This window comes from Aquarana catesbeiana, linkage group LG08 (genome assembly GCF_042186555.1).
Source record: "Aquarana catesbeiana isolate 2022-GZ linkage group LG08, ASM4218655v1, whole genome shotgun sequence".
Taxonomy (NCBI): Eukaryota; Metazoa; Chordata; class Amphibia; order Anura; family Ranidae; genus Aquarana; species Aquarana catesbeiana.
In genome coordinates, this window is record NC_133331.1 from 303,328,881 (window position 1) to 303,355,130 (window position 26,250).

The following is a 26,250-nucleotide window of genomic DNA, read 5'->3' on the forward strand; positions in this document are numbered from 1 at the left end:
TCCTCTTATTCTCTTCCTACTGACAGGCAGGCAGGTGTTTTTACAGTATTTACAGCTACCTGAAAAAAATTGCTGATGTTCTTTTGATCCTATTAGTACCACAGGCAGGCAGCTACAGTATTTACAGTTAGTGTAGTGCATCCTCTGCACAGTATGCACCTAAAGCTACCTAAAGACAATTGTTGTTGTTCTGATCCTATTAATACCTCAGACAGGCAGCTGCAGTATTTACAGTTAGTGTATTGCGTCCTCTGCACAGTGTGCACCTAAAGCTACCTGAAGACAATTGCTGTTGTTCTGATCCTATTAATATCACAGGCAGGCAGCTGCAGTATTTACAGTTAGTGTACTGTGTCCTCTGCACAGTGTGCACCTAAAGCTACCTGAAGACAATTGCTGTTGTTCTGATCCTATTAGTACCACAGGCAAACCGCTGCAGTATTTACAGTTAGTGTAGTGCATCCTCTGCACAGTATGCACCTAAAGCTACCTGAAACCAATTGGTGTTCTTCTGATCCTATTACTACCACAGGCAGGCAGCTGCAGTATTTACAGTTAGTGTACTGCGTCCTCTGCACAGTGTGCACCTAAAGCTACCTGAACAGAATTGCTGTTGTTCTGATCCTATTAGTACCACAGGCAGGCAGCTGCAGTATTTACAGTTAGTGTACTGTGTCCTCTGCACAGTGTGCACCTAAAGCTACCTGAAGACAATTGCTGTTGTTCTGATCCTATTAATACCACAGGCAGGCAGCTGCAGTATTTACAGTTAGTGTAGTGCTCCTCTGCACAGTGTGCACCTAAAGCTACCTGAAGATTGCTGGTGTTCTCCTACTAATAATACTAGAGGCAGGCAGTTGATTCTGCTAGATGCAGTATCAGTATATATATATACATCCCAGCTTTGTGCAGCTACATCTCACTGCAGGCCATTAGTATGTCTGGAAGGCCAACAAGGAGAGGCAGACAGTCACAAACCCATAAAAGAGGGTAAGCAGACTCTGTGTCTAGAGGCAACAGTGCTTGTCGTGGAGACGGTGCATACTCATCAGCACATGGCCGTGGGACACGCTTGTCCTTTTTTTCAGCAGCTTGCCGTGTTGAGCCGCAACATGCGGAAGACTTGGTAGAGTGGATGACCAAGCCGTCCTCATCCTTCTCATCCTCTCTCACCCAGGCTCAGGGTACTTTGTCTCGCAAAGCAGCTGCCAACGCGGCCTCTTCTCTTGGCTCAATGGCATCAGTCACTCTTTCCCTAGCCCCACCATGTTCTCCTGAGGAATCCCCCGAACTGTTTGACCACAGTGTTAGGTACATGCTAGAGGAGGATGCCCAGCGTTTTGAAGGCTCTGATGATGGTACCCAGCTAGAGGAAGGCAGTACCGTGAGCACAGAGAGAGGGGGTGCCCAAGAAGGACAGCAATTTGGCAGTCATGTTCCCCTAGCTGCAGCATACTGCCAGGTTTGCTCCAGTGATGAAGAGTGAGGGGATGATGAGGTCACTGACTCCACGTGGGTGCCTGATAGGAGAGAGGAGGAGGAGGAGGCACATCTCCAATGAGGCAGGATGCCCTCCAGTGGCCAGCTTAAGGGCAGCACAAAAAACTGCATCACACCGCAGAGCTCCGCATGTGCAGGGCGCTGGCGTCTCTGCACGTTATTCCAAAAGTTCTTTGGTGTGGGCCTTTTTTGAGACGAGTGCATCAGATCCTACCGCTGCTATTTGCAACATATGTCTCAAGCGTATCTCGCGTGGCAAAAACATCACCTGCTTGGGCACCACATGCTTGACCAGACATATGTCGACCTGCCATGCAGTTCGTTGGCAAGCGTACCTAAAACACCCACACCAAAGAACAAAGCGGACCTCTCCTTGCTCTTCATCAGCTGGGATCTCCAACCCCACTATACCTTCAGTCTTCTCTGAAACCTGCACTGAGAGGAATGAAGGTATAGATTTAGGTGTGTCACAGCCAAGTACTTGCAGGCAATCTGCTATCGGTACACCGACGTCAGATTGTACCAGGCAAATTTCCCTGCCCCAGCTGCTGCAGCACCAAAAGAAGTTCACTCCCAGCCATCCACATGTCCAGCGGTTGAATGCTAGCTTGGCTAAATTGCTAGCACTTCAACTGCTGCCTTTTCAGTTGGTAGTCTCTGCCCCCTTCCATGAGTTTGTGGAATGTGCAGTTCCTCAGTAGCAGGTTCCCAAATGCCACTTTTTCTCAGGGAAGGCGATTCCGGCTCTCTTCCGGCATGTGGAAGGCAATGTCTTGGCCTTACTGGACAGGGCGGTCAGTGGTAAGGTGCATATTACCGCTGACTCATGGTCCAGCAGGCATGGACAGGGACATTACCTATCTTTCACCGCGCACTGGGTGACTCTTCTGGCAGCTGGGAAGGATGCAGGACAGGGTGCAGTAGTGTTGGAGGTTGTTCCGCCTCCACGCCTCCAAAATACTACTAGTGGTGACTAGTACTACTTGTTTTTTTTCCCCACGCCAGTGGGCTATGATCAGGGATGCATGCACTGTCCTGTCACCATTTGAGGAGGCCACGAGGATGGTGAGCAGTGACAGTGCATGCATCAGTGACACTGTCCCTCTTGTCCACCTGTTGGAGCACACGCTGCGTGGAATAATGGACAGGGCACTTGAGGCAGAACAGAGGGAGGAAGAGGAGGACTTCCTTACCTCTAAAGGCCCCCTTTATCCAGACAGTGTTACTGTGTGCCCGCCGATCACACAGGAAGAGGAGGAGGAGGAAGATTGTGTCAGCATGGAGGTGGAGCCTGGCACTCAGCAGCAGTCTTCAAGGGATCATTTACAGTCTGAAGAAACCCATGGACTTGTACGTGGCTGGGAGGAGGTGGCTGTGGATCATGTCATCCTTAGTGACCCAGAGGACTCTGGCCCAAATGCCTCAGCAAACCTACTCTGCATGGCATCCCCGATGTTGCAAAGCCTGCAGAAGGATCCTCGTATTTGTGGTATCAAGGGGAGGGATGATTACTGGCTGGCAACCCTCCTTGATCCACATTACAAGGGTAAGGTTGCAGACCTTAGCTTGCCGTCGCAGAGGGAGCAGAGGATGAAACATCTTTGGGAGGCCTTGCAGAAAGGTTTGTGCAACGCATTTCCAGAGCCTGGGAGGTTACAATTTCCTGGTCCTCCTGGACAACGTGTTGCTGAGGCTTCGGTCAGTCACAGAAGAAGCGGTGGAGAAGGTGGCCATCTGACCGATGCGTTCCGTAGCCGTATTCCGTAACCGATTAATTTTTTTTTAATGTGAGATCCCTTCAAGACTGCCTATGCTGATGCTGAGTGACAATCCTCTTCCTCCTCAATGTTCATGCTGATAGCTTGTAAGAGCATTTTTGGTTCTGGGCACCGCCACCAGTGGCCAAGGCCCAATTTTTATGCCCCTGTTTAACAGGGGCGTGTAATTACAATTTTTGATGCAATACTTTGCAGCAGGGCTCATTCCTGCACTCCAACTAGAGTATCCATGAGGGGTTGCAGTGTTGTGGCACCAGCACCAGTGCCCAAGGCCCAATTTTTCAGCCCCTGTTTAACAGGGGCGCATAATTACAATTTTTGATGCCATTCTTTGCAGCAGGGCTCATTCCTTCGCTCCAACTATAGCATCTGTGAGTTGTTGCAGTGTTGTGGCACCAGTGCCTAAGGCCCAATTTTTCTGCACCTGTTCAACAGGGACATGTAATTACAATTCTTGACTAATATTTCACAGCAGGGCTCATTCCTGCGCCCACCAAGAGTAATGCCCTGTACACACGGTCACACAAAGTTGTCAGAAAATCCAATCGTTCTGAATGTGGTGACGTAAGACATGTATGTCGGGACTATAAACGGGGCAGTAGCCAATAGCTTTCGTCTCTTAATTTATTCTGAGCATGCGTGGCACTTTGTGCGTCGGATTTGTGTACACACGATCGGAATTTCCGACAACGGATTTTGTTGTCAGAAAATTTTATAGCAAGCTCTCAAACTTTGTGTGTCAGAAATTTCTATGGAAAATGTGTGATGGAGCCTACACACGGTCGGAATTTCCGACAACAAGGTCCAATCACACATTTTCCATCGGAAAATCCTATCGTGTGTACACGGCATAACTGTTAGGGCTTACAGTGTTTTTTTGCAACACCACCACCACCAAAGGCCCAATTTTTCTGCCCCTGTTCAACAGGTGCATGTAATTACAATTCTTGATCTAACATTTCACAGCAGGGCCCTGTGAGGGCTTACAGTGTTGTGGCAACACCAACACCTATGGCCCCAATTTCTGCAGAGTACATAGCGCAGGCCCCTACTTTCAATCATCCAACTTACAAACGACTCCTACTTGCAAACGGAAGGAGACAACAGGAAGTGAGATGAAATCTACCCCTAGGAAGAAAAATTCTCCCCTGTAAGAGTTAATATGGGAAAAACGTGTCTCCTCTTCACTGATGCTTTATCACCAATCCTGGTTTCACTAAACACCCCAAATTTTCAAAAAACATTTGTCATTGGGACAGAAAGTGAGGTGAAATCTTCTGAAGAGGAGCACAGACAGCAAAACAAATGTCACAGGGGTGATAACCATTCCCTATGTTTTCCAAAAAGCTTAAAAATAGATTTTTTGGCTAAAGCTACACTTTAAAAATGTACCAGTTCAAAATTACAAACAGATTCTACTTAACAACAAACCTACAGTCCCTGTCTTGTTTGCACCGCCTGTATACTGCTGGTCAGAGTATATGGGGCCTAGGGGCCCCACGCCTTTCCTTTTTTAAATTTGGGTGCGGGGTTCCCCTTAATATCCATACAAGACCCAAAGGGCCTGGTAATGGACTGGGGGGTACCCATGCCATTTGTCTCACTGATTTTCATCCATATTGCCAGGACCCGACATTACATTAAAGCCGCAAGCAGTTTTAAATGACTTTTATTCCTTTACAAATGTCATTTTGTGCAGGGACTGTTCTAAGCACGGGAGACACGCGCTACTTTACAGGCATACTATAGACACCCCCCAGGTATGATATTTAAAGGAATATTTCACTTTTATTTTTTCACTTTAAGCATCATTAAAATCACTGCTCCCGAAAAAACGGACGTTTTTAAAACTTTTTTTTTGCATTGTCCCCTGGGGCAGGACCCGGGTCCCCAAAGCCTTTTTAGGATAATAACTTGCATATTAGCCTTTAAAATTAGCACTTTTGATTTCGAACGTTCGAGTCCCATAGACTTTAATGGGATTCTAAAGTTCGCGCAAACTTTCAGTCCGTTTGCAGGTTCTGGTGCGAACCGAACTGGGGGGTGTTCGGCTCATCCCTAATGAACACTGACAGGAGCCACTAATGGGCACTGATAGGTGGCACTAATGAGCATTGAGCACTGATAGGCAGCATTGATGGCCACTGATAGGCTGCACTGATGAGGAGGCACTGAGAGGTGGCATTGATGAGCAATTGTTGGTGGCACTGATAGGCGGCATTGATGAGCACTGATAGGCAGATCTCATAGGCTGCACTGGTGGACACTGATAGGTGGCATTGATGAGCACTGATAGGCAGCAATGATGAGCACTTATAGGCTGCACTGATCGGAGGCACTAATGGGCACTGATAGGTGGCATTGACAGGCAGCACTGATGGGCACTGATATGCTGCACTGATAGGCGGCACTGATGGGCATTGAGCACTGATAGGCAGCATTGATGAGGAGGCACTGATAGGTTGCATTAATGAGCAATGATTGGTGGTGCTGATAGGCGGCATTGATGAGCACTGACAGGCAGCAATCATAGGCTGCACTGGTGGGCACTGATAGGCAGCATTGATGAGCACTCATAGGCGGCACTGATGGGCATCGATAGGCAGCATTGATGGGTACTGATAGACAGCACTGATAAGCTGCACTGGGTGGGGGCATTGATGAGCATGTATGTTAGCCCAACCTTGAAAGGACAATTACACGCTTTGAATCTAAGTGGCCGCCTGCAGCTGCAATGTTCAGCTAACATCTCTCTTTCTACCAAGACCTCTGGAGTGCATTCTATTCTTGAAATATATATATATAAATTGTGTTTTATAGTTTGCCCCCTACTTTTGTCCCTGTCCCCCCATGTGCCCCCCCTAAGTATGAAAGCTGGAGACACCACTGCTTACAGGTACTGAAAGAGTCCAAAGGATGGAGATGGCCAGCTTGGTACGGATCACAACTCAGCACATGGAAAAGATGGAAACTACCACACTCACTTTGCAAGGCCTTGCACACCGTGGTTCTAAGCATAGCCCCTAGGAGGGTTCTGGTCTGCAGTGGGCCCAAACATAGGAGCCCAGCCAGGTGCCAAGCTTCCCTTATCTACAGAACCTCTGTCACCTGTCACCACCATTCTCTCTGCCCCGAACTGGAGGCTCCTTCTTATCACTCTTCACTCCATGACATCAAGACTTAATTGAATTGTACATTCTGTTCCCCAGTTCTCCCCAATAAACTGTAAAGTCCCTTCTCTTCCAAATTAACACAGATAGTTACTCTTACACAATAGGTTCTTTAATGCAATGGTTCTCAACCTCAGTCCTCAAGTACCCCCAATGGGCCATGTTTGGGGAACTTCCCTTAGATAAAATAGCTCTTATCAATACCATGTCATTGATATTGATTTAAAGCAGCTGTGCAAAGTAAACAAAAAAACCTGAAAACATGGCCCGTTGGGGGTACTTGAGGACTGAGGTTGAGAACCATACATACAGCATACAGGGATATACAATGTAATACTGACATAAAATCACACACATAGGTTGCACTTGTGTTTTTTTTCAACCTCGCCTACTATGTAACTATGTAATCACTGCTTTAGTGAATAAAGTTATATTTACCGTTCTGCCCAGGTTCCATAGAAGTACATTTGAGCGATATACAGAATCACAATTGCATTTCCTCTCTCTCTCTCTCTCTCTCTCTCTCATAACAATGTACTGGATTTGGCTGTGCGGCATTGTCCATAACTTTTTATAGCTTAGTTGCATCCCAGTAAATAGCATCAAAAGTCCAGTCCTTGGAACCAGTGCTGGGACAAGGTCTTCCAGTGCCCAGGGCAAAGATGCCAAACTGCACCCACTAATCATTCATCATGTGCAAGTTTAGGAGATCCTACACCGATCACTCACTCCCTTGTCTAAATCACTGTCTCTATCACTACTCCTATCAGCCTTGTAACAGAAGGAAGGCGCCCCCATCCCTACAGTACACCACTGCGCTCAGGGCAGCCACACCTCCTGCCCACCCCTTGTCCTGGCCCTGCTTGGAACCCATCCAGGGGTAGCGCTAAGGGGAAACTCCACCACAAAGTTCAGTTTAGGTCTTTACAGCGTCCTCACTGATCACCTCCAATACATGAACAGACCACGAGGTCCGATCCGGTTCAGAATCAGAAAGTGACACGTGCAGGGGAAGGAACATCACAGCACCAAGTGTTAACTCTTACCACACCACACATTAACCCTTTAGTAGGCAAACAAATATTTAACCTTTTAGAATCTGCCTATAGGATGATGTGAAGATCTGATAATTATCTAACATTTTTTTTACACTACAATCCTTATACTTAGAAGTAAAATGAGACTTTGGCCTGTTTTTTCCACAATGTCTGTTACCTACCTGTGTCAAAAGGTAGAGAAATGTCCTCCTGTTCACTTTTCATAATCATCCCAACCTCCTCCGTGAATGGCTGATCACCCCCCACATACGTCTCTACTTCTTCTTTAACCTCAGCTTTTATATTAATCCGTTCTTCACCCTACACCAAAAATAATAGAAAACATCTATTAAAGTCAACTCAAGGCAGACATAAAGGACACAAATGACACGTCATTCAGTATGTACCCTCCATTGGAAGAACACAAAGATGAAGAGGACCTGCAATGTGTCTGGGCTTAAGACCCACAGAGGAAAGGAATGTATATTAAAAAATAAAAATGGGGGGTGAAAAATGTAGGGTGCTCAAAGTAGCTAGAAACGGGGATGGGTGGTGTGGGTAACAAAGGCTGCACTTCAGATGTCGAAGTAAAACAAGAGACTACACAGAAGAACGTCATCTCATGGCTTAGAATATATATTCAGGTCTAGATGCCCAGCCCCACCTACCTGATGATGGTGAGGGATGGTGTGATCTTCCTGTATGGAATCCCAGGAACACAGACGATGGGGAAATCTCTCACCCTAAACCCCAAAGATGAACAATATATAAATAGAGCAAGAGATTTAATAGAAAAATATCATCTCATAGCTTAGAATACTTTTATGTTGTAATTGCTCAGTCCCATCTACCTGTTGATGGTGAGGGATGGTGTGATCTTCCTGTGTGGAATCCTGGGAATAAAGAGGATCACCCTCTACCATGGACTGCAGATCCCCGGACTTCTCTTCTTTTTCTACTTTAACCTCAACTTTGATGTCTTTCACTTGTTCACCCTAAACCCCAAATATGATAAAACGGATTTATAAAAGGAAACAAGAGATGAAATAGAAGAATGTTATTTTGAAGCGTAGAATTCTACAACGTATTTCAGTCCCACCTACCTGATGATGGTGAGGGATGGTGTAACCTTCCTGTGTGGAATCCCAGGAATACAGAGGATGGGGACATCTCTCTGGTGGGTTCCTGGTATTAGGTGGCTCCACCATATTCTTATGTCCTTCTGAAAACTCCTCCATCACTCCATGCATTTCATCCTCCTCTTTATACTCTTCTTTAACATCAATATTATCATCCCAGAGGTTTCCACTCTGAATATATAATAAAACATTCAATGTAACAAACATGCTGTGTATAAATCAGAACTACCAATAATTGTCAATCATCTACCTGATGATGGTGAGGGATGGTGTGATCTTCCTGTGTGGAATCCCGGGAATACAGAGGTCGGGGACATCTCTCTGGTGGGTTCCCATTACTGGATCCATCTGTAGGAAACACACACACTGACTGAATACATTGTTTCTATGTGTTTATCAGATGATGGGGGATCTAGGTGGACCCTCAGTACTGCTCTCTCCTTTACAATAAAGTCTCCTCTTACCCGGTGATGTGAGGGGCGACTGATTCTCCATCATGACGTCCTTGTAGAGATCCTTGTATCCTTATATATAAATTAATATTATTACTTCCTCTGCTGCCAGTTCCAACAATGTTTTCTTTTTACTTCCTCACCCCTCACCCAGGAGTAACGTCTAGTTCCTATCCTGTAGATTGCCCTGTGATGTCGCAGGAAACATGTGACCAGGAAGCAGGAAATGGAGGGCGGGAAAGTGAAGTGAATAGGAGGCTGCAAGCAGATTGCACGTTATTACCCTGAAGGTCTCTCCCTCCCTCTGTCCATCTTCTTTTATATTATATCCTCTCTGTATACCTCTCTCTCTCTCTCTCTCTCTCTGTATATCTCCCTGTATACCCCTCTCTCTGTATATCTCCCTGTATTCCTCTCTCTCTCTCTGTATATCTCCCTGTATACCCCTCTCTCTGTATAACTCCCTGTTTACCCATCTCTCTCTGTATATCTCCCTGTATACCCCTCTCTCTGTGTATCTCCCTGTATACCCTTCTCTCTCTCTGTATATCGCCCTGTACACCAGTGGCAGCTGGTGCTCAAAATTTTTGGGGGGGCGCAAACAAACTGAAAACATTTTGGAAAAAAAACATCAATTGCACCCACTGTGCCCATCAAACGCAGCCACTGTGCCCATCAATTGCAGCCACTATGCCATCAAACGCAGCCACTGTGCCCATCAAACGCAGCGTCTGTGCCCATCAATTGCAGCCAGTGTGTCATCAAATGCTGCCACTGTGCCCATCAAACGCTGCCAGTGTGCCCATCTAATGCTGCCAGTTCCAACAATGTTTTCTTTTTACTTCCTCACCCCTCACCCAGGAGTAACGTCTAGTTCCTATCCTGTAGATTGCCCTGTGATGTCGCAGGAAACATGTGACCAGGAAGCAGGAAATGGAGGGCGGGAAAGTGAAGTGAATAGGAGGCTGCAAGCAGATTGCACGTTATTACCCTGAAGGTCTCTCCCTCCCTCTGTCCATCTTCTTTTATATTATATCCTCTCTGTATACCCCTCACTCTGTATATCTCCCTGTATACCTCTCTCTCTCTCTGTATATCTCCCTGTATACCCCTCTCTCTGTATAACTCCCTGTTTACCCATCTCTCTCTGTATATCTCCCTGTATACCCCTCTCTCTGTGTATCTCCCTGTATACCCCTCTCTCTCTCTGTATATCGCCCTGTACACCAGTGGCAGCTGGAGCTCAAAATTTTTGGGGGGCGCAAACAAACTGAAAACATTTTGGAAAAAAAACATCAATTGCACCCACTGTGCCCATCAAACGCAGCCACTGTGCCCATCAATTGCAGCCACTATGCCATCAAATGCAGCCACTGTGCCCATCAAACGCAGCCACTGTGCCCATCAATTGCAGCCAGTGTGTCATCAAATGCTGCCACTGTGCCCATCAAACGCTGCCAGTGTGCCCATCTAATGCTGCCAGGGTGCCCATCATATGCTGACACTGCCAAATGCTGCCAGTGCGCCCATCAAATGCTGCCATGGTGCCCATTACATGCTGCCAGTGTGCCCATTAAATGCTGCCAGGGTGCCCATCATATGCAGCCACTGTGCCAAATGCTGCCAGTGTGCCCATCATATGCTGCCACTGTGCCAAATCCTGCCAGTGTGCCCATTAAATGCTGCCAGTGTGCCCATTAAATGCTGCCAGTGTGACCCCTGCCCACTCGCTGTCTGCCCGGCACTCACCCTGTCTTGGTGGGGCAGCGGGTGACAGCGACGAGCGGGTCCTTCATGGCTCCTGTGGGCACTTCTCGACACCGTTTTCATCTCTGACTCTCGTCCCGTCAGGCGTCCAATAGCGGCACCTGTTGTTTCAGCCAATCAGGTGACAGGTAGCCAGACCCGGTGCACCTGATTGGCTGAGAGGCGGGTCAGTGTTAGGAAAGCGATATATTCACTTCCCTAACATAACACTGAGTAATCAGCGAACGCACAGCGGTGCGCCCACTGTTTACCCTTGTGGAAGCCTATTAGAGCCCACGGCTCTAATCAGGAAGCCTATTAGAGCCTATGGCTCTAATCAGGCGCTTCCAAAAGAAAAAAAAACGCTGCTGTAATTCATATGCCCGGTGCCACATGAATAGGGGGCGGCAGCGGCGACCATAGATAGATTCCTGCAATGCAATAATCTATCTATGTGAGAGAGCAGAAGGGGGGAGGGAGGCGCTCCTGCGCCCTTTATGAACTCTCTGTATATCTCCCTGTATACCCCTCTCTCTGTATATCTCATGTATACTCCTCTCTCTCTGTATATCTCCCTATATACCCCTCTCTCTCTGTATATCTCCCTGTATACCCCTCTCTCTGTATATCTCCCTGTATACCCCTCTCTCTGTATATCTCCCCGTATACACCTCTCTCTCTGTATATCTCCCTGTATACCCCTCTCTCTCTGTATATCTCCCTGTATACCCATTTCTCTCTCTCCCCTCCCCCTCTCTCTCCTCTCTCCCGCATTCTCTCTCTATCCCCCTCTCTCTCCCCTCCCCCTCTCTCTCTCCCCCTGTCTCTCTCCCCCCTCTCTCCCCTTTCTCTCTCTCCCCTCTCTCTCTCCCCCCTCTCTCTCTCCCCCTCTCTCTATCCCCTCTCTCTCTACCTTGATTGGGGGGGTGGGGGCTCCGCCACTATGCATCAGCGCCACACATCCCATCTGGACGTGCGGCGTTCTATGAACGCTGTCGCATCCACCTGTGTGGAAAACATGCTTGCGAGCAGACTCGGGGTTTCAGGGCCGGCTGGCCAAAAATTGGTTCCCGACCCGCCTTGCCCCTCCCCCCTCTCCTGCTAAGCGGCGTGACGTCAGTGGGTGGTCCCGTAGCGGCGCTCATAAGGGCGTCTTTCGGGCGGCATTTGGTCCATGAGGCTTCCCTCCACACACCTGTTTGCACCCGGCCTGGATTCACTTTTTCTCCCTCGTTGTTCCTTCTCCACAGGTACATCATCACCACGTCCCTGGTCTTATATTCCCACTTCCCTACTGGCTTTGGCGGGTATTTCTTTCCTCTTGTCTTGTTCTTCATTCACTTGTCATCCCATCACTTTGGTTGCTACCTCCACCACTCACTTTATTCTTCATCACGGATCCCCTTTTTTCACCCATGCATGTCACCACCTTTCATTGTGAACACCTTGGTTAACCCTTTTTTCATTTTACATTCAGGTTGCCTCCTGCGCCTATGCCTGCCCTGATTGATGCCTGTTGGGCGCCCCTGCTGGCATACCTACCCCAGTTCCCGGTTGAGAGTACTTTCGGTTGGCTTGTGCTACCCGACACTGCATCTCCACCACATGAACCTGAGTGAGTTTAGCTACAATTGGTTTGGGGGTTCTTAACTTTGCCCCATCCATCTCTATATCAGTTTTATCTTTTAACTTTATATCAATTCTATTACTCGTAGTTACATCAAGTGCTTGCTCCTGACGAGTGGCCCTTCAGCCACGAAACGCGTAGAGCTGCCACATATTATGCTTCTGATGAATTTATACAATATCGTACCAGCCAACACTTAATATCATATTCCTGGATCAACGAGGCCAGAGGTCCTTCCAGGTGTAAACCCTTGATTACATACCTATCCGAAATGTGTTATTGGTGCACTCTGGAGGCTATGGTTTGCCATACCGATGTGATATCCTATTATGATTAAGATGTACTGTATTACCCCTTGTATCATTTTATTATATTTATGCAACTTTTGTATCATTCTATCATGTTTATGTAATTTTACAAAACGCATTCCAATTGTTTTGTATGCAACTAATAAATTCCAATTATGTTCACCTATTTTACTCCCTTGCAACCACGTACTTCATTTAAAGTGCCACCCCCCCGTCCTTTCCCTTTCTTGATTACAATAGGGATGGAAAGACAAAATAAAAATACCGAATCCCGGTTTTTGATATTCATGAGTAGGTAAAATCTGAAAAATAATTAAACAAAAGGGGCATGTAACCTAGTAAGTGGCTGATTCAAAACCCATGGTTTTAAAAGTGTGCTGTATAAATCGAGCTTACCTCTAATTGGAAATCCCCTCCTATGGGACAAGAGGAGAGGAGAGATGTATCCTCTCACTCTCACCGAGCATCTGGCAGAGAATGGCGGCTTCTGCCACATTCATATCTGTCTCCCGTTCCGGCGGTGACGTCAGACACCGCCGGAGCCCCGACGTCACTTTGGATGCTCGTGCGCATGTGCCCAATCCAAGAAAGGTGGACGTGCCACGACACAAGTGCGTCATCACACAATTTGGAATTGGCCTCCACTGGGTGTTTCAGTTTTGCAGATAATAAACAAGTAATAATGGTTAGGAATTTCACAATTAGGAACCAGAAGGGACGTCAGCCGGATCAACTTGCCACCTGGGCATGGTTCTCTGCTTCCGGGAGCTGTGATGCACCTGGCGGGCCCCCTCCGCCACTGTGCATCAGCGTCACGCATCCCATCTGGATGTGCAGCGTTCTATGAACGCTGTCACGTCCACCTGTGTGGAAAACACGCTCGCAAGCACACTCGGGGCTTCAGGGCCGGCTGGCTGGAAATTGGTGCCCCTCTCCTGCTACGCGGCGTGATGTCGGTGGGTGGTCCCGTAGCCGCGCTCATAAGGGCGTCTTTTGGGTGGCATTTGGTCCACAAGGCTTCCCTCCACACACCTGTTTTCACCCGGCCTGGATTCACTTTTTCTCCCATGTTGTTCCTTCTCCACAGGTACATCATCACCACGTCCCTGGTCTTATATTCCCACTTCCCTACTGGCTTTGGCGGGTATTTCTTTCCTCTTGACCTTACCAGGTCATGTTTTCAATTAAAGTCCCTAATATTTTTGCCCCATTCTTTACTGGGTTAAGAATGTTGCCCACAATATTTTAGTGGAGAGAGACAGGTGGTAAACCCACCACGATACGCTGTATGTCCCACTGAATATGAATTAACACATACAGAGGTATTTCTTAGCAGCTAAGATTTTAATACTGAATCCCAGTTTTTAAAAGGCATGAGTAGGTAAAATCTGAAAAATAATTAAACAAAGGGGGGCATGTAACCTAGTAAGTGGCTGATTCAAAAACCATGGTTTTAAAAGTGTGCTGTATAAAACGAGCTTACCTCTAATTGGAAATCCCCTCGTATGGGACAAGAGGAGAGGAGAGATGTATCCTCTCTCACTCTCACCGAGCATCTGGCAGAGAATGGCGGCTTCTGCCACATTCATATCTGTCTCCCGTCACAACGTCACATGCGCCCAATCCAAGAAAGGTGGACGTGCCACGACACAGGTGCGTCATCACACAATTTGGAATTGGCCTCCATTGGGTGTTTCAGTTTTTCAGATAATAAACAAGTAATAATAGCTAGAAATTTCACAATTATCGTTGCCTAACTGACTAATGAGCTTCCTATATTGTTTATGTTCTTTGCTCCACTGTTTGTGATATGTATGCACAAACCTGTATGTACTATGACAATTACAAACGACTCTTTGTTGTATCATCCTTGTCTTTTCCATAATAAAACAAAATTTTTAACCTTGAAAAAAAAAAAAAAAAGTCACACCTTTAATGTAATAGAAAAAAATAGTACAGATCAGGAATATAGTCAAAACATAAGCCAGGGTTCAGAAGCCAAAACAGGTAATCAGAAGAGCCGGTAATCAGGAAGCCAGAGATCAGCGTAGTCGGAAGCCAAAGATCAGGAACCAGAAGGGACGTCAGCCGGGCAAAATCTTTAACAGGAACTCAGCAGAGACACTCAGGATATGTTAAATAAGGACGAAGGCATGAAAGACATGAACAAGGCAGTTTAAACAGCCAGAAGGGGCTGGCTGTAGGCTGGACTGATGAGGCAGGTAATGGTAACCAGGTGAGCCACTATGGAAACAATGAGTGGCTGGTAATTAACCGACAGCTGAGCAGCCTTGAGCACTGAGAAGAGAGCTTCTAGAAGCCCAGCTCTGACAAAGGGAAGGTCTGCCTGAGAAAGAATGGGTGGATTTATTGGCCCCTTTCCTGACTGCAGATCCTCAACTGGCGAATTGTGATTTGGCCTCAGAATTAGCATGGCATTATAAATTGCTAAAGGCAGAAATACTAGCCAGGCTGGGAGTGACTGTTGCTTTGAGGGCGAGCCGAGTTCATGGCTGGTGCTTTGACAGGGCTAAGCCTGCCTGTGTGCAGCTGTATCATCTAATGCAGGGGGTCGCCAAACTTTTCAAAGGGCCAGTTTTATTGTCCTACAGACTTTAGGGGGGCCGGATTGTGGCCGGCAGGAGCAGAAAACGTCCCAGGCCTGGCATCAGTGAGAATAAATATGGCCTCAGGGTTGGTGTTCGATAGGAGGAGGTGTACTGACCCCATTAGTAGATAGAATTAACCCATTGTTGTCAGTGGGAGGAATAGTCCCCCAAGGGCTGGAGAAAGGCTAGCAAAGGGCCACATTTGTCCCACGGACCACAGTTTGGAGACCCCTGATCTAATGCATCTGTTCCAGGAGGTCAGGACTTTGTTCAGGCCAGTCAAGTTCCTCCACCCCAAACTCACTTATCCGTGTCTTTATGGACCTTGCTTTGTGCATTGGTCCGAATCATTTGGTGGAGGGGGGATTATGGTGTTTGGTTGTTTTTCAGGGGTTGGGTTTGGCCCCTTAGTTCCAGTTTAGGAAACTCTGAAGACATCAGCATATCAAGACATTTTGGACAATTTCATGCTCCCAACTTTGTGGGAACAGTTTTGGGAAGGCCCCTTCCTGTTCCAACATGACTGCCCACCAGTGCACAAAGCAAGGTCCATAAAGACATGGATGAGCGAGTTTGGGGTGGAGGAACTTGACTAACCTGCACAGAGTTCTCATATGAATTCTCTGGAGTTGCAAAAAGTTTTCTTTCCTAGTGAAAGGTTTCCCACACTCTGAACATGAATAAGGATGCTCACCTGTGTGATTTTTCTGATGTTCAACAAGATTATTTTTCCTAATCAAAGATTTCCTACACTGAACATGATTATGGATGCTCACCTGTGTGAATTCTCTGATGTATAACAAGATTTCCTTTTTGTTTGAAAGATTTCCCGCACTCCGAACATGAATAAGGACGCTCACCTGTGTGAATTCTAAGATGTTTAACAAGGTCTCCTTTCTGAGTGAAAGATTTCCTGCACTCTGAACATGAATAAGGACGCTCACCTGTGTGAATTCTCTGATGTGTAACAAGGAGTACTTTTCTACTGAAAGATTTCCCGCACTCTGAACATGAATAAGGACGCTCACCTGTGTGAATTCTCTGATGTGTAACAAGAAGTACTTTTCTACTGAAAGATTTTCCGCACTCTGAACACGAATAAGGACGCTCGCCTGTGTGAATTTTCTGATGGTTAACAAGAGGTCCTTTCTGATTAAAAGATTTCCCGCACTCGGAACATGAATAAGGACGCTCACCTGTATGAATTCTCTGATGTGTAGCAAGGTGTGCTTTTTTAATGAATGATTTCCCGCACTCTGAACATGAGAATAGATTGTCACCTCGGTGATCTCCTTCATGGGGTGAGGAAGATTCCTCGGGATTAGAAGGATCTGTTGATCGATCTGCAGTGTGAGATCTTACATGGATATTTACAATCATAGTATGTGATTGATGAGAAGATTCCCCCTGATCAGAGGGATCCATTGATGTCTCCGGACAGGAAGGTCTGTGATGTATATTTTGTGTATTTGGTTTTCGTCCTGGAGGATCCTGTGTGATGACATTATCTTCTGACTTACAATCAGCAGATAATAGAAGATGTCTCTCCGAGGCATTCCTGACATCACATCCATCTGTTGGAAAGAAGTAAAAAAAATATATAATAAATCTCAGTAGATGACAAATACCTGGAGTTTTAGCTCCTCCTCCCCATTGGTGGAATAAGTGGAAATGCTGATCTCACAGCTGGGCTCCTGTTCTCCCTCCAAAATCAATCAGAAAAGTCTTCACACTGAGTCCATATATGATCTAAAAATTCTATAATAACAAATAGCTATAACTAAGTCTTCATTATCCAAAACGCGTTAGTGGATTGTTACTACATCGGATTGGCTGGATTTTATATTATGAAGAGTTTGCAGATCAAATATGGACTCCAAGCTGAGTCAGCAAGAAAAAAAAAGTCACTTTGGTCTAACAGTCAACACTTTCACAGAGCTCTGGCATGGAACTGGGTACAACTGTAACATCAAAATATGAAAAAAAAACCTTCCTCCAAGATTTACAATGCTGGTGTCCTAGGGTGGCTCCATCCCTCCTCCATCAGTGTGGAGACAACCTAAGCTGTTAGTGCAATGGTTTATTAAAGGGTTAGATCACCTCTACAGAAGAACTGTAAAGCTGAACTAACACCAGATCCCCTCCCCACCCTCCTGGACCCCGCTTTACATGTGATGGCTCTGACCAATCAGAATCCATCTGGTCCATCCTGGCAGCTCAGTATGGAGAAGTCAGAGCAGGGGGGTATTTCATATCCCCTGACCATTGGAGTGGTGAGAGAGCCCTGATAGTAGAGGATGGCTGACGGTAAGTACAGTAAGGACCGGGGGTGGGGGGGGTGAAAGGGGTCAGGTGTTAGGTCACCTTTACAGTTTTCCTGTATTAGGCAAACTAACCCTTTAATATGACTTTGGGGGTCTGTTTGTCCAGTGATGTCTCATCTGCCTTCCATTGAAGGTAATGAAGTACATATTGTGCTCCATTCGCTTTTCCCCTCAACCACAGCAACCCGGGAAAGTGACAGCCGGACCCGGAAGTGATGTCATCCACATACAGTGTATCTGGAAAGTATCCACAGCACTTCACTTTTTCCACATTTTGTTATGTTACAGCCTTATTTCAGAATGGATTAAATTAATTACCGTATTTATCTGCATATAACACGCACTTTTTTCCCTTAAAATCAGGGGAAAATCGTGGGTGCGTGTTATAGGCTGATCCCCGCCGATTTTGTGTGATCGGAGCGATTGCTGCCGACATACACAGCCGTGTGTAGATTCAAATATGGCACCGAGACTGCAGGGATTCGTCGGAGCCGAGATACACATACCCGAGTGTTCTCGGCTTTTTTCGGCGCCGCTCACAGTCACGCTCAGTCCCGCCATTGGATCCGTGTTATATCCATCATAGGGCGGGACTGGGCATGACTGTGAGCGGTGCTGAAAAAAGCCGAGAACACTCGGGTATGTGTATCTCGGCTCCGACGAATCCCTGCAGTCTCGGCGCCATATTTGAATCTACACACGGCTGTGTATGTCGGCGGCGAGTGCACAAAGCTGCACTGACAAGGCTGCACTGGGACAAGGCTGCACTGGGGCAAGGCTGCACTGACAAAGCTGCACTGGGGCAAGGCTGCACTGACAAGGCTGCACTGACAAGGCTGCACTGACAAAGCTGCACTGACAAGGCTGCACTGACAAGGCTGCACTGACAAAGCTGCACTGACAAGGCTGCACTGACAAAGCTGCACTGGGGCAAGGCTGCACTGACAAGGCTGCACTGACACTGAAAAGGCTGCTGATGGACACAATAAGGCTGCATTGATGGGCATTTTAATGTAAGTTTTTTTTCCTTAAACTTCCCTCCTAAAAGTTTTTTTTCCTTAAAATTCCCTCCTAAACTTGGGGTGCGTGTTATACGCCGGCGCAATACGGTATTTTCCTTAAAATTCTGCAAACAATCCCCCATAAAGACAATGTGAAAGAAATTTGTTTGAAATCTTTGCAGATTTATTAAAAATAAAGAACGAAAAAAATGCCATGTACATAAGTATCACAGCCTTTGCTCATTACTTTGGTGAAGCCCCTCTGGCAGCAATTACAGCCTCAAGTCTTTTTGAGTATGATTCTGCAAGCCTGGCACATATTTTTGGGCAGTTTCTCCCATTCTTCTTTGCAGGACCTCTCAAGCTCCATCAGGCTGGATGAGGAGCGTCGGGGCACAGCCATTTTCAGATCTCTCCAGAGATGTTCAGTTGGGTTCAAGTCTCAAGCTCTGGCTGGGCCACTCAAGGACATTCACAGAGTTGTCTCGTAGCCACCCCTTTGTAATCTTGGCTGTGTGCTTAGGGTGGTTGTCCTGTTGGATGATGAACCTTCATCCCAATCTGAGATCCAGAGCGCTCTGGAGCTGGTTTTCATCAAGGATGTCTCTGTACATTGCTGCATTCATCTTCCCCTCAATCCTGACTAGTCTCCCAGTTCCTACCGCTAAAAAACATCCCCACAGCATGATGCTGCCACCACCATGCTTCACTGTAGGGATGGTATTGGCCAGGTGATGAGCATTGCCTGATTTCCTTCAGACATGGCGCTTGCCATTTAGGCCAAAGAGTTCAATCTTTGTTTCATCGGACCATTTAGTTTCTTATGGTCAGACTCCTTCAGGTGCCTTGTGGCAAACACCACACGGGCTGTCATGTGCCTTTTACTGAGGAGTGGCTTCCATCTGGCCACTCTACCATACAGGCCTGATTGTTGGAGTGCTGCAGAGATGGTTGTTCTTCTGGAAGGTTCTCCTCTTTCCACAGAGAAATGCTGGAGCTCTTTCAGATTGACCATCGGGTTCTTGGTCACCTCCCTGACTAAGGCCTTTCTCCCCCGATCGCTCAGTTTGGTGGCCCGCTCTAGGAAGAGTCCTTGTGGTTCCAAGTTTTTTCCATTTACGGATGATGGAGGCCACTGTGCTCATTGGGACCTTCACTGCTGCAGAAATTTTTCTGTACCCTTCCCCACATCTGTGCTGTGATACAATCCTGTCTGAGGTCTACAGACAATTCCTTGGACTTCATGGCTTGGTTTGTGCTCCGACATGCTCTGTTAACTGTGGGACCTTATATAGACAGGTGTGTGCCTTTCCAAATCATGGTTTCAAACAAACTTCTATCACATTGTCATTTTGAGGAAAATAATGAAATAAATCAATTTTGGAATAAGGCTGTGACATAACAAAATGTGGAAAAAGTGAAGGGCTGTGAATACTTTTCAAATGCACTGTAGCTTCCAGGTTCTTATTAGGGAAGGGAGATCAGTGAATTAACATTTATTCACTACCCTCTATGTGGCGACACCCACCATGGAGGTCCTAGACCCACAAGTGGGGTGAAACATGGCAGGGGTGCACATGGAGAGAGAGGTGGTGTGGAAGTTATACAGCCACCTGATTACTTCCTCCTGACAGCCAACAGTCGGCTTGTCTGTGCTTAAAACCATCTGCTGCTGCTGCTGATGTATATCATATATTAGTGGCAAAGAAAGGGTTTAAGGAGGCGGTACTCTGTATATACACCTAAATACACTGGTGTACCAGTATCTGTGACAACTCTGTATAAACTATTCATAGATATTAAATATTGTAAAGCTCCGTACTCCAAGAAATTTAATACATAGAAAAGGTGGTAGGGAGATTGCACTTCACTTATACCGGAATCAGGGCCGCCATCGGGGGTACAGGCAGTACTCCTGTAAGGGACCCGCCTTACCGCCCCCCCTTCCCCCCTCTGGGGCCCACTACAGAGAGGGAGCGGAAAGCATACACATTCTGTTGCTGATATAACATCCAGCACAGCCATGGAATGGGATGGGCGAGCAAGCCAGCTGGATGTCCACTGTGCAGCATGGACGAGAGACATGCTGTACATAACGCATGCCAGAACCCACCTTCCTGTACATAACATACACCAGAACCCACCTTCCTGTACATAACGCACTCCAGAACCCTCCATCCTGTACATAACGCATGCCAGAACCCACCTTCCTTCCTGTACATAACGCACGCCAGAACCCACCTTCTTTCCTGTACATAACGCACGCCAGAACCCACCTTTCTGTACATAACGCACGCCAGAACCCACCTTCCTGTACATAACACATGCCAGAACCTACCTTCCTGTACATAACGCACGCCAGAACCCACCTTCCTGTACATAACATACACCAGAACCCACCTTCCTGTACATAACGCACGCCAGAACCCACCTTCCTGTACATAACGCACGCCAGAACCCACCTTCCTGTACATAACGCATGCCAGAACCCACCTTCCTGTACATAACGCACTCCAGAACACACCTTCCTGTACATAACGCACTCCAGAACCCTCCATCCTGTACATAACATACACCAGAACCCACCTTCCTGTACATAACGCATGCCAGAACCCACCTTCCTTCCTGTACATAACGCACACCAGAACCCACCTTCCTGTACATAACGCACGCCAGAACCCACCTTCCTGTACATAACGCACTCCAGAACCCACCTTCCTTCCTGTACATAACGCACGCCAGAACCCACCTTCCTGTACATAACGCACTCCAGAACCCACCTTCCTTCCTGTACATAACGCACTCCAGAACCCACCTTCCATCCTGTACATAACGCATGCCAGAACCCACCTTCCTTCCTGTACATAACGCACGCCAGAATCCACCTTCCTGTACATAACGCAAGCCAGAACCCACGTTCCTGTACATAACGCACGCCAGAACCCACCTTCCTGTACATAACATACACCAGAACCCACGTTCCTGTACATAACGCATGCCAGAACCCACCTTCCTGTACATAACGCATGCCAGAACCCACCTTCCTGTACATAACATACACCAGAACCCACCTTCCTGTACATAAAGCATGCCAGAACCCACCTTCCTTCCTGTACATAATGCAAACCAGAACCCACCTTCCTGTACATAACGCACTCCAGAACCCTCCATCCTGTACATAATGCATGCCAAAACCCACCTTCCTTCCTGTACATAACGCACGCCAGAACCCACCTTCCTGTACATAACGCACGCCAGAACCCACCTTCCTTCCTGTACATAACGCACGCCAGAACCCACCTTCCTGTACATAATGCATGCCAGAACCCACCTTCCTTCCTGTACATAACGCACGCCAGAACCCACCTTCCTGTACATAATGCACGCCAGAACCCACCTTCCTTCCTGTACATAACGCACTCCAGAATCCTGCACTATGTATCTAACACTCGCCTGAACCCTACACTCTGTACCTCACACTTTCCTGAACCCTGCACTCTCTACGTAAGTGTCAGCAGGGTACAGACTGGTCTGCATATAATGTACAGTACAGTGTCAGTGTATATGACCAGTCTGTATTGTATAATGACACTGTACTGTATTGCATTGTGGATGGTAGGGGTTGGTAGGAGGACACCAAAATGCATACTCGCCTAAGTAGACAAAATTCCTTGCACAGGCCCTGTCTATCCACATCCACACACAGCATCATCCATCCCCCGTGTCTCCACAATGTATCCACATCCATGCCCAGCACCAACATCTATCCAATCCTCCACTCTCCACAATGTGGGTGGATTCCGTGGGACGGCCAGTGGGCAGGCCCAATGGAAAGTTGGTATTCAGGCCCCGGGGGGGCCCAGGCCTAAAGCTGTGTAAGGGGCCCCAAAATTTCTGATGGCTGCCCTGACCGGAATACAAGGTAATGAATCTGATAAAAAATATATTCCAACAGGTAGCTGACTCTCCACACAGTATACTACGCTGATCCCGGGTGATGAGCGTTTAACCCAACACCTAGAAGATTTGTGGTGGAGAGAAACAGTGGGATCCTTCATTGCCAAGACCCGCGGCTGGGGTTTACAGCCACATGCCTACTTGATCTCTGTGACAGGGGATCAAAGGAGCTGGTAAGGGGCAGTATTTACATTGGTGGAGGAGCCCTTCTGTCATCACATCCTTCCTGGTGATATCGCTGTGGTACATACACCGTATGGATCCCTGTCCTTAACCACTTTTTGAAGAAACTTTTCGTCAATGAACTCTTTTTCTTCTCAGATTTTTGTTTGAATGGACTAAATGTGCCCATGTTCTTTGCTGGACAGGGTATCACGTAGTTTTTTCACATTAGCACTTATTGTCACCTTCCTCACGGGTGTTTAACCTCCATACTGAGAGGTATATTTACTGTTACATTATATATTAAGCACATCATTATTTAGCGCAGCTACCTGTTGTAATATACGTAATTTTAGTGTGGGTGTCTGACATTTTTTAGTTGCAGCTGTTTGTTATTTTACACAATCTGTATATTTTGTGTACGGGTTTTCTTTGGGATAGCGCAGTAATTTTTTCTGATATAATTGATAAAAAATATGCAATCATGTGAAGCGTACAGTACAAGAAGCATGTGTTCAGTAAAAAATGACATACGCAGATCAATACTCCAGATGTGCCAACTCCAGTGCACCACCAATGAGGTCATACACGCTTACAGGTACTGAAAGTGTCCAAAGGATGGAGATGGCCAGCTTGGCATGGATCACAACCCAGCACATGGAAAAGATGGGAACCACCACATTCACTTTGCAAGGCCTTGCACACCGTGGTTCTAAGCATAGCCCCTAGGAAGGTTCTGGTCTGCAGTGTGCCCTAACATAGGAGTCCAGCCAGCAGGTGCCAAGCTACCCTTACCTACAGAACCTCTGTCACCGGTCACCGCCACTCTCTCTGCCCCGAACTGGAGGCTCCTTCTTATCACTCTTCACTCCATGACATCAAGACTTAACTGAATTGTACATTCTGTTCCCCAGTTCTATCCAATACACTGTAAAGTCCCTTCTCTTCCAAAGTAACACAGATGGTTACTCTTAAACAATAGGTTCTTTAATGCAATGGTTCTCAACTTCAGTCCTCAAGTACCCCCAACGGGCCATGTTTTGGGAACTTCCCTTAGATAAAATAGCTCTTATCAATACCATGTCATTGATATTGATTTAAAGCAGCTGTGCAAAGTAAACAAAAAAAAAAACCTGAAAACATGGCCCGTTGGGGGTACTTGAGGACTGAGGTTGAGAACCATACATACAACATACAGGGATATACAATGTAATACTGACATAAAAACACACAAATAGGTTGGACTTGTGTCTTTTTTCAACCTCGCCTACTATGTAACTATGTAATCAACGCTTTAGTGAATAAAGTTATATTTACCTTTCTGTCCAGGTTCCATAGAAGCACATTTGAGCGATATACAGAATCACAATTGCATTTTCACTCTCTCTCTCTAATAACAATGTACCGGATTTGGCTGTGCGGTGTCGTTTATAACTTTTTTTAGCTCAGTTGCATCCCAGTAAATAGCATCAAAAGTCCATTTCTTGAAACCAGTGCTGGGACAAGGTCTTCCAGTGCCCAGGGCAAAGATGCCAAACTGCACCCACTCCTCATTCATGATGTGCAAGTTTAGGGGACCCTACACCGATCAGTCACTCTCTTGTCTAAATCACTGTCGCTATTACTACTCCTATCAGCCTTGTAACAGAAGGAAGGCGCCCCCATCCCTACAGTAAACCACTGCGCCCAGGGCAGCCACACCTCCAGCCCACTGCTTGTCCCGGCCCTGCCTGGAACCCATCCAGGGGTCCCACTAAGGGGAAACTCCACCACAAAGTTCAGTTCAGCTCTTTACAGCGTCCTCACTGATCACCTCCCATACAGGAACAGACCACGAGGTCCAATCCAGTTCAGAATCAGGAAGCGACACATGCAGGGGAAAGAACATCACAGAACCAAGTTTTAACTCTTACCACACATTAACCCTTTAGAAGGCAAACACAGATTTATTTATATTTAAGGAAGCGGCGATCAGGGCAACTCCCCCTCCCCGGGAACTACACACAGAGGAAGCTGCAGTGCCATCCTCAGAGCACCGTACACATGGCTGGGATGTGTTCCTGGACAGCATTTATGCTCCTACAAAGGAGCTGTCCTGAGGTCTATCCAGCTTGATGATATAGTGTTTGTTGGAGTTCGTTGCCAGAAAACCAGGGACACCGCACCCGATTCATCCTACCATCTTCCGCACACAGCACCGGATCCAGATCCTTCAGGATCACAAGCTCTTCTGACCCACTGTCATAAGACATGTGTGTCCACTCCAGCTGGTAAGAGTATCCACCTACTTATCCTTGAAGAGTTATTTATAGTGACTACAGACAACCTGTTTTCCCTTCCACTGTTTTGGTGTCCCCTCAACAGGAAGAAGTCTATACTGTCTACTTTCAAATTTCTGTGGACTTTATTTTGTTTTATCCATTGTGTCTTTACTCACCATTGGATTTTCTGCACTTTCCGTGTTTTACACATCCTTCCATCATTGTTTTGTTACATTGAGCAGTCACTTTATATTGTGTTCAAGCATATGTATTGGCATTCGCACTTTATTCATAGCGCTACACTATTTTTTCACCATTCCTGTTCGACTTTGTTTGTTAGAGTGTTAGTAGTTGTTTACACATTTTATTTTGATTTTAGCGCAGTGTTTCCCCCCATTGCACAAACACATATTTAACCTTTTAGAACCTGCCTATATGATGATGTGAAGATCTGATAATTATCTAACATTTTTTTACACTACAATCCTTATTGTAGTGAGACAAATGAGACTTTGACCTGTTTTTTTCAACAATGTCTGTTACCTACCTGTATCAAAAGGTAGAGAAATGTCCTCCTGTTCACTTTTCATAATCATCCCAACCTCCTCCGTGAATGGCTGATCACCCCCCACATACGTCTCTACTTCTTCTTTAACCTCAGCTTTTATATTAATCCGTTCTTCACCCTACACCAAGAATAATAGAAAATATCATTTAAAGTCAACTCAAGGCAGACATAAAGGACACAAATGGCACGTCATTCAGTATGTACCCTCCGTTGGAAGAACAGAAGGATAAAGAGGACCTGCAATGTGTCTGGGCTTAAGACCCACAGAGGAAATTAATGTATATTAAAAAATAAAAATGGGGGGTGAAAAATGTAGGGCGCTCAAAGTAGCTAGAAACGGTGATGGAGGGTGTGGGTAACAAAGGCTGCACTTCAGATGTTGAAGTAAAACAAGAGACTCATCTCATGGCTTAGAATATATATTTAGGTCTAGATGCCCAGCCCCACCTACCTGATGATGGGGAGGGATGGTGTGATCCTCCTGTATGGAATCCTGGAAATAAAGAGGAGGGGAAAATCTCTCACCCTAAACCCCAAAGATGAAAGAACAATATATAAATAGAGCAAGAGATTTAATAGAAAAATATCATCTCATAGCTTAGAATACTTTT

General features: G+C 46.5%; 1 protein-coding gene and 1 long non-coding RNA gene across 2 annotated transcripts in view; one reads left to right on the plus strand and one right to left on the minus strand.

Annotated features, from left to right (window-relative positions):
* The window catches only part of LOC141106877 (uncharacterized), a 211,149-nt gene that overhangs the window by 59,782 nt on the left and 125,117 nt on the right, over positions 1 to 26,250 (minus strand). The window contains exons 28-39 of the mRNA XM_073597806.1: positions 26,091 to 26,165; positions 25,619 to 25,757; positions 16,135 to 16,940; positions 15,964 to 16,073; positions 13,023 to 13,059; positions 9,227 to 9,334; positions 9,089 to 9,122; positions 8,875 to 8,972; positions 8,589 to 8,795; positions 8,337 to 8,480; positions 8,154 to 8,228; positions 7,668 to 7,806 (exon numbers count right to left, since the gene is read on the minus strand). Of these exons, the coding sequence (XP_073453907.1) occupies positions 7,668 to 7,806; positions 8,154 to 8,228; positions 8,337 to 8,480; positions 8,589 to 8,795; positions 8,875 to 8,972; positions 9,089 to 9,122; positions 9,227 to 9,334; positions 13,023 to 13,059; positions 15,964 to 16,073; positions 16,135 to 16,940; positions 25,619 to 25,757; positions 26,091 to 26,165 (1,972 nt within the window). The remainder of the gene's footprint in view (positions 1 to 7,667; positions 7,807 to 8,153; positions 8,229 to 8,336; positions 8,481 to 8,588; positions 8,796 to 8,874; positions 8,973 to 9,088; positions 9,123 to 9,226; positions 9,335 to 13,022; positions 13,060 to 15,963; positions 16,074 to 16,134; positions 16,941 to 25,618; positions 25,758 to 26,090; positions 26,166 to 26,250) is intronic.
* On the plus strand, positions 9,871 to 15,649 carry LOC141105186 (uncharacterized). The gene is made up of 3 exons (XR_012235538.1): positions 9,871 to 10,073; positions 12,300 to 12,437; positions 12,538 to 15,649. It is a non-coding gene; the product is annotated as an uncharacterized lncRNA (long non-coding RNA).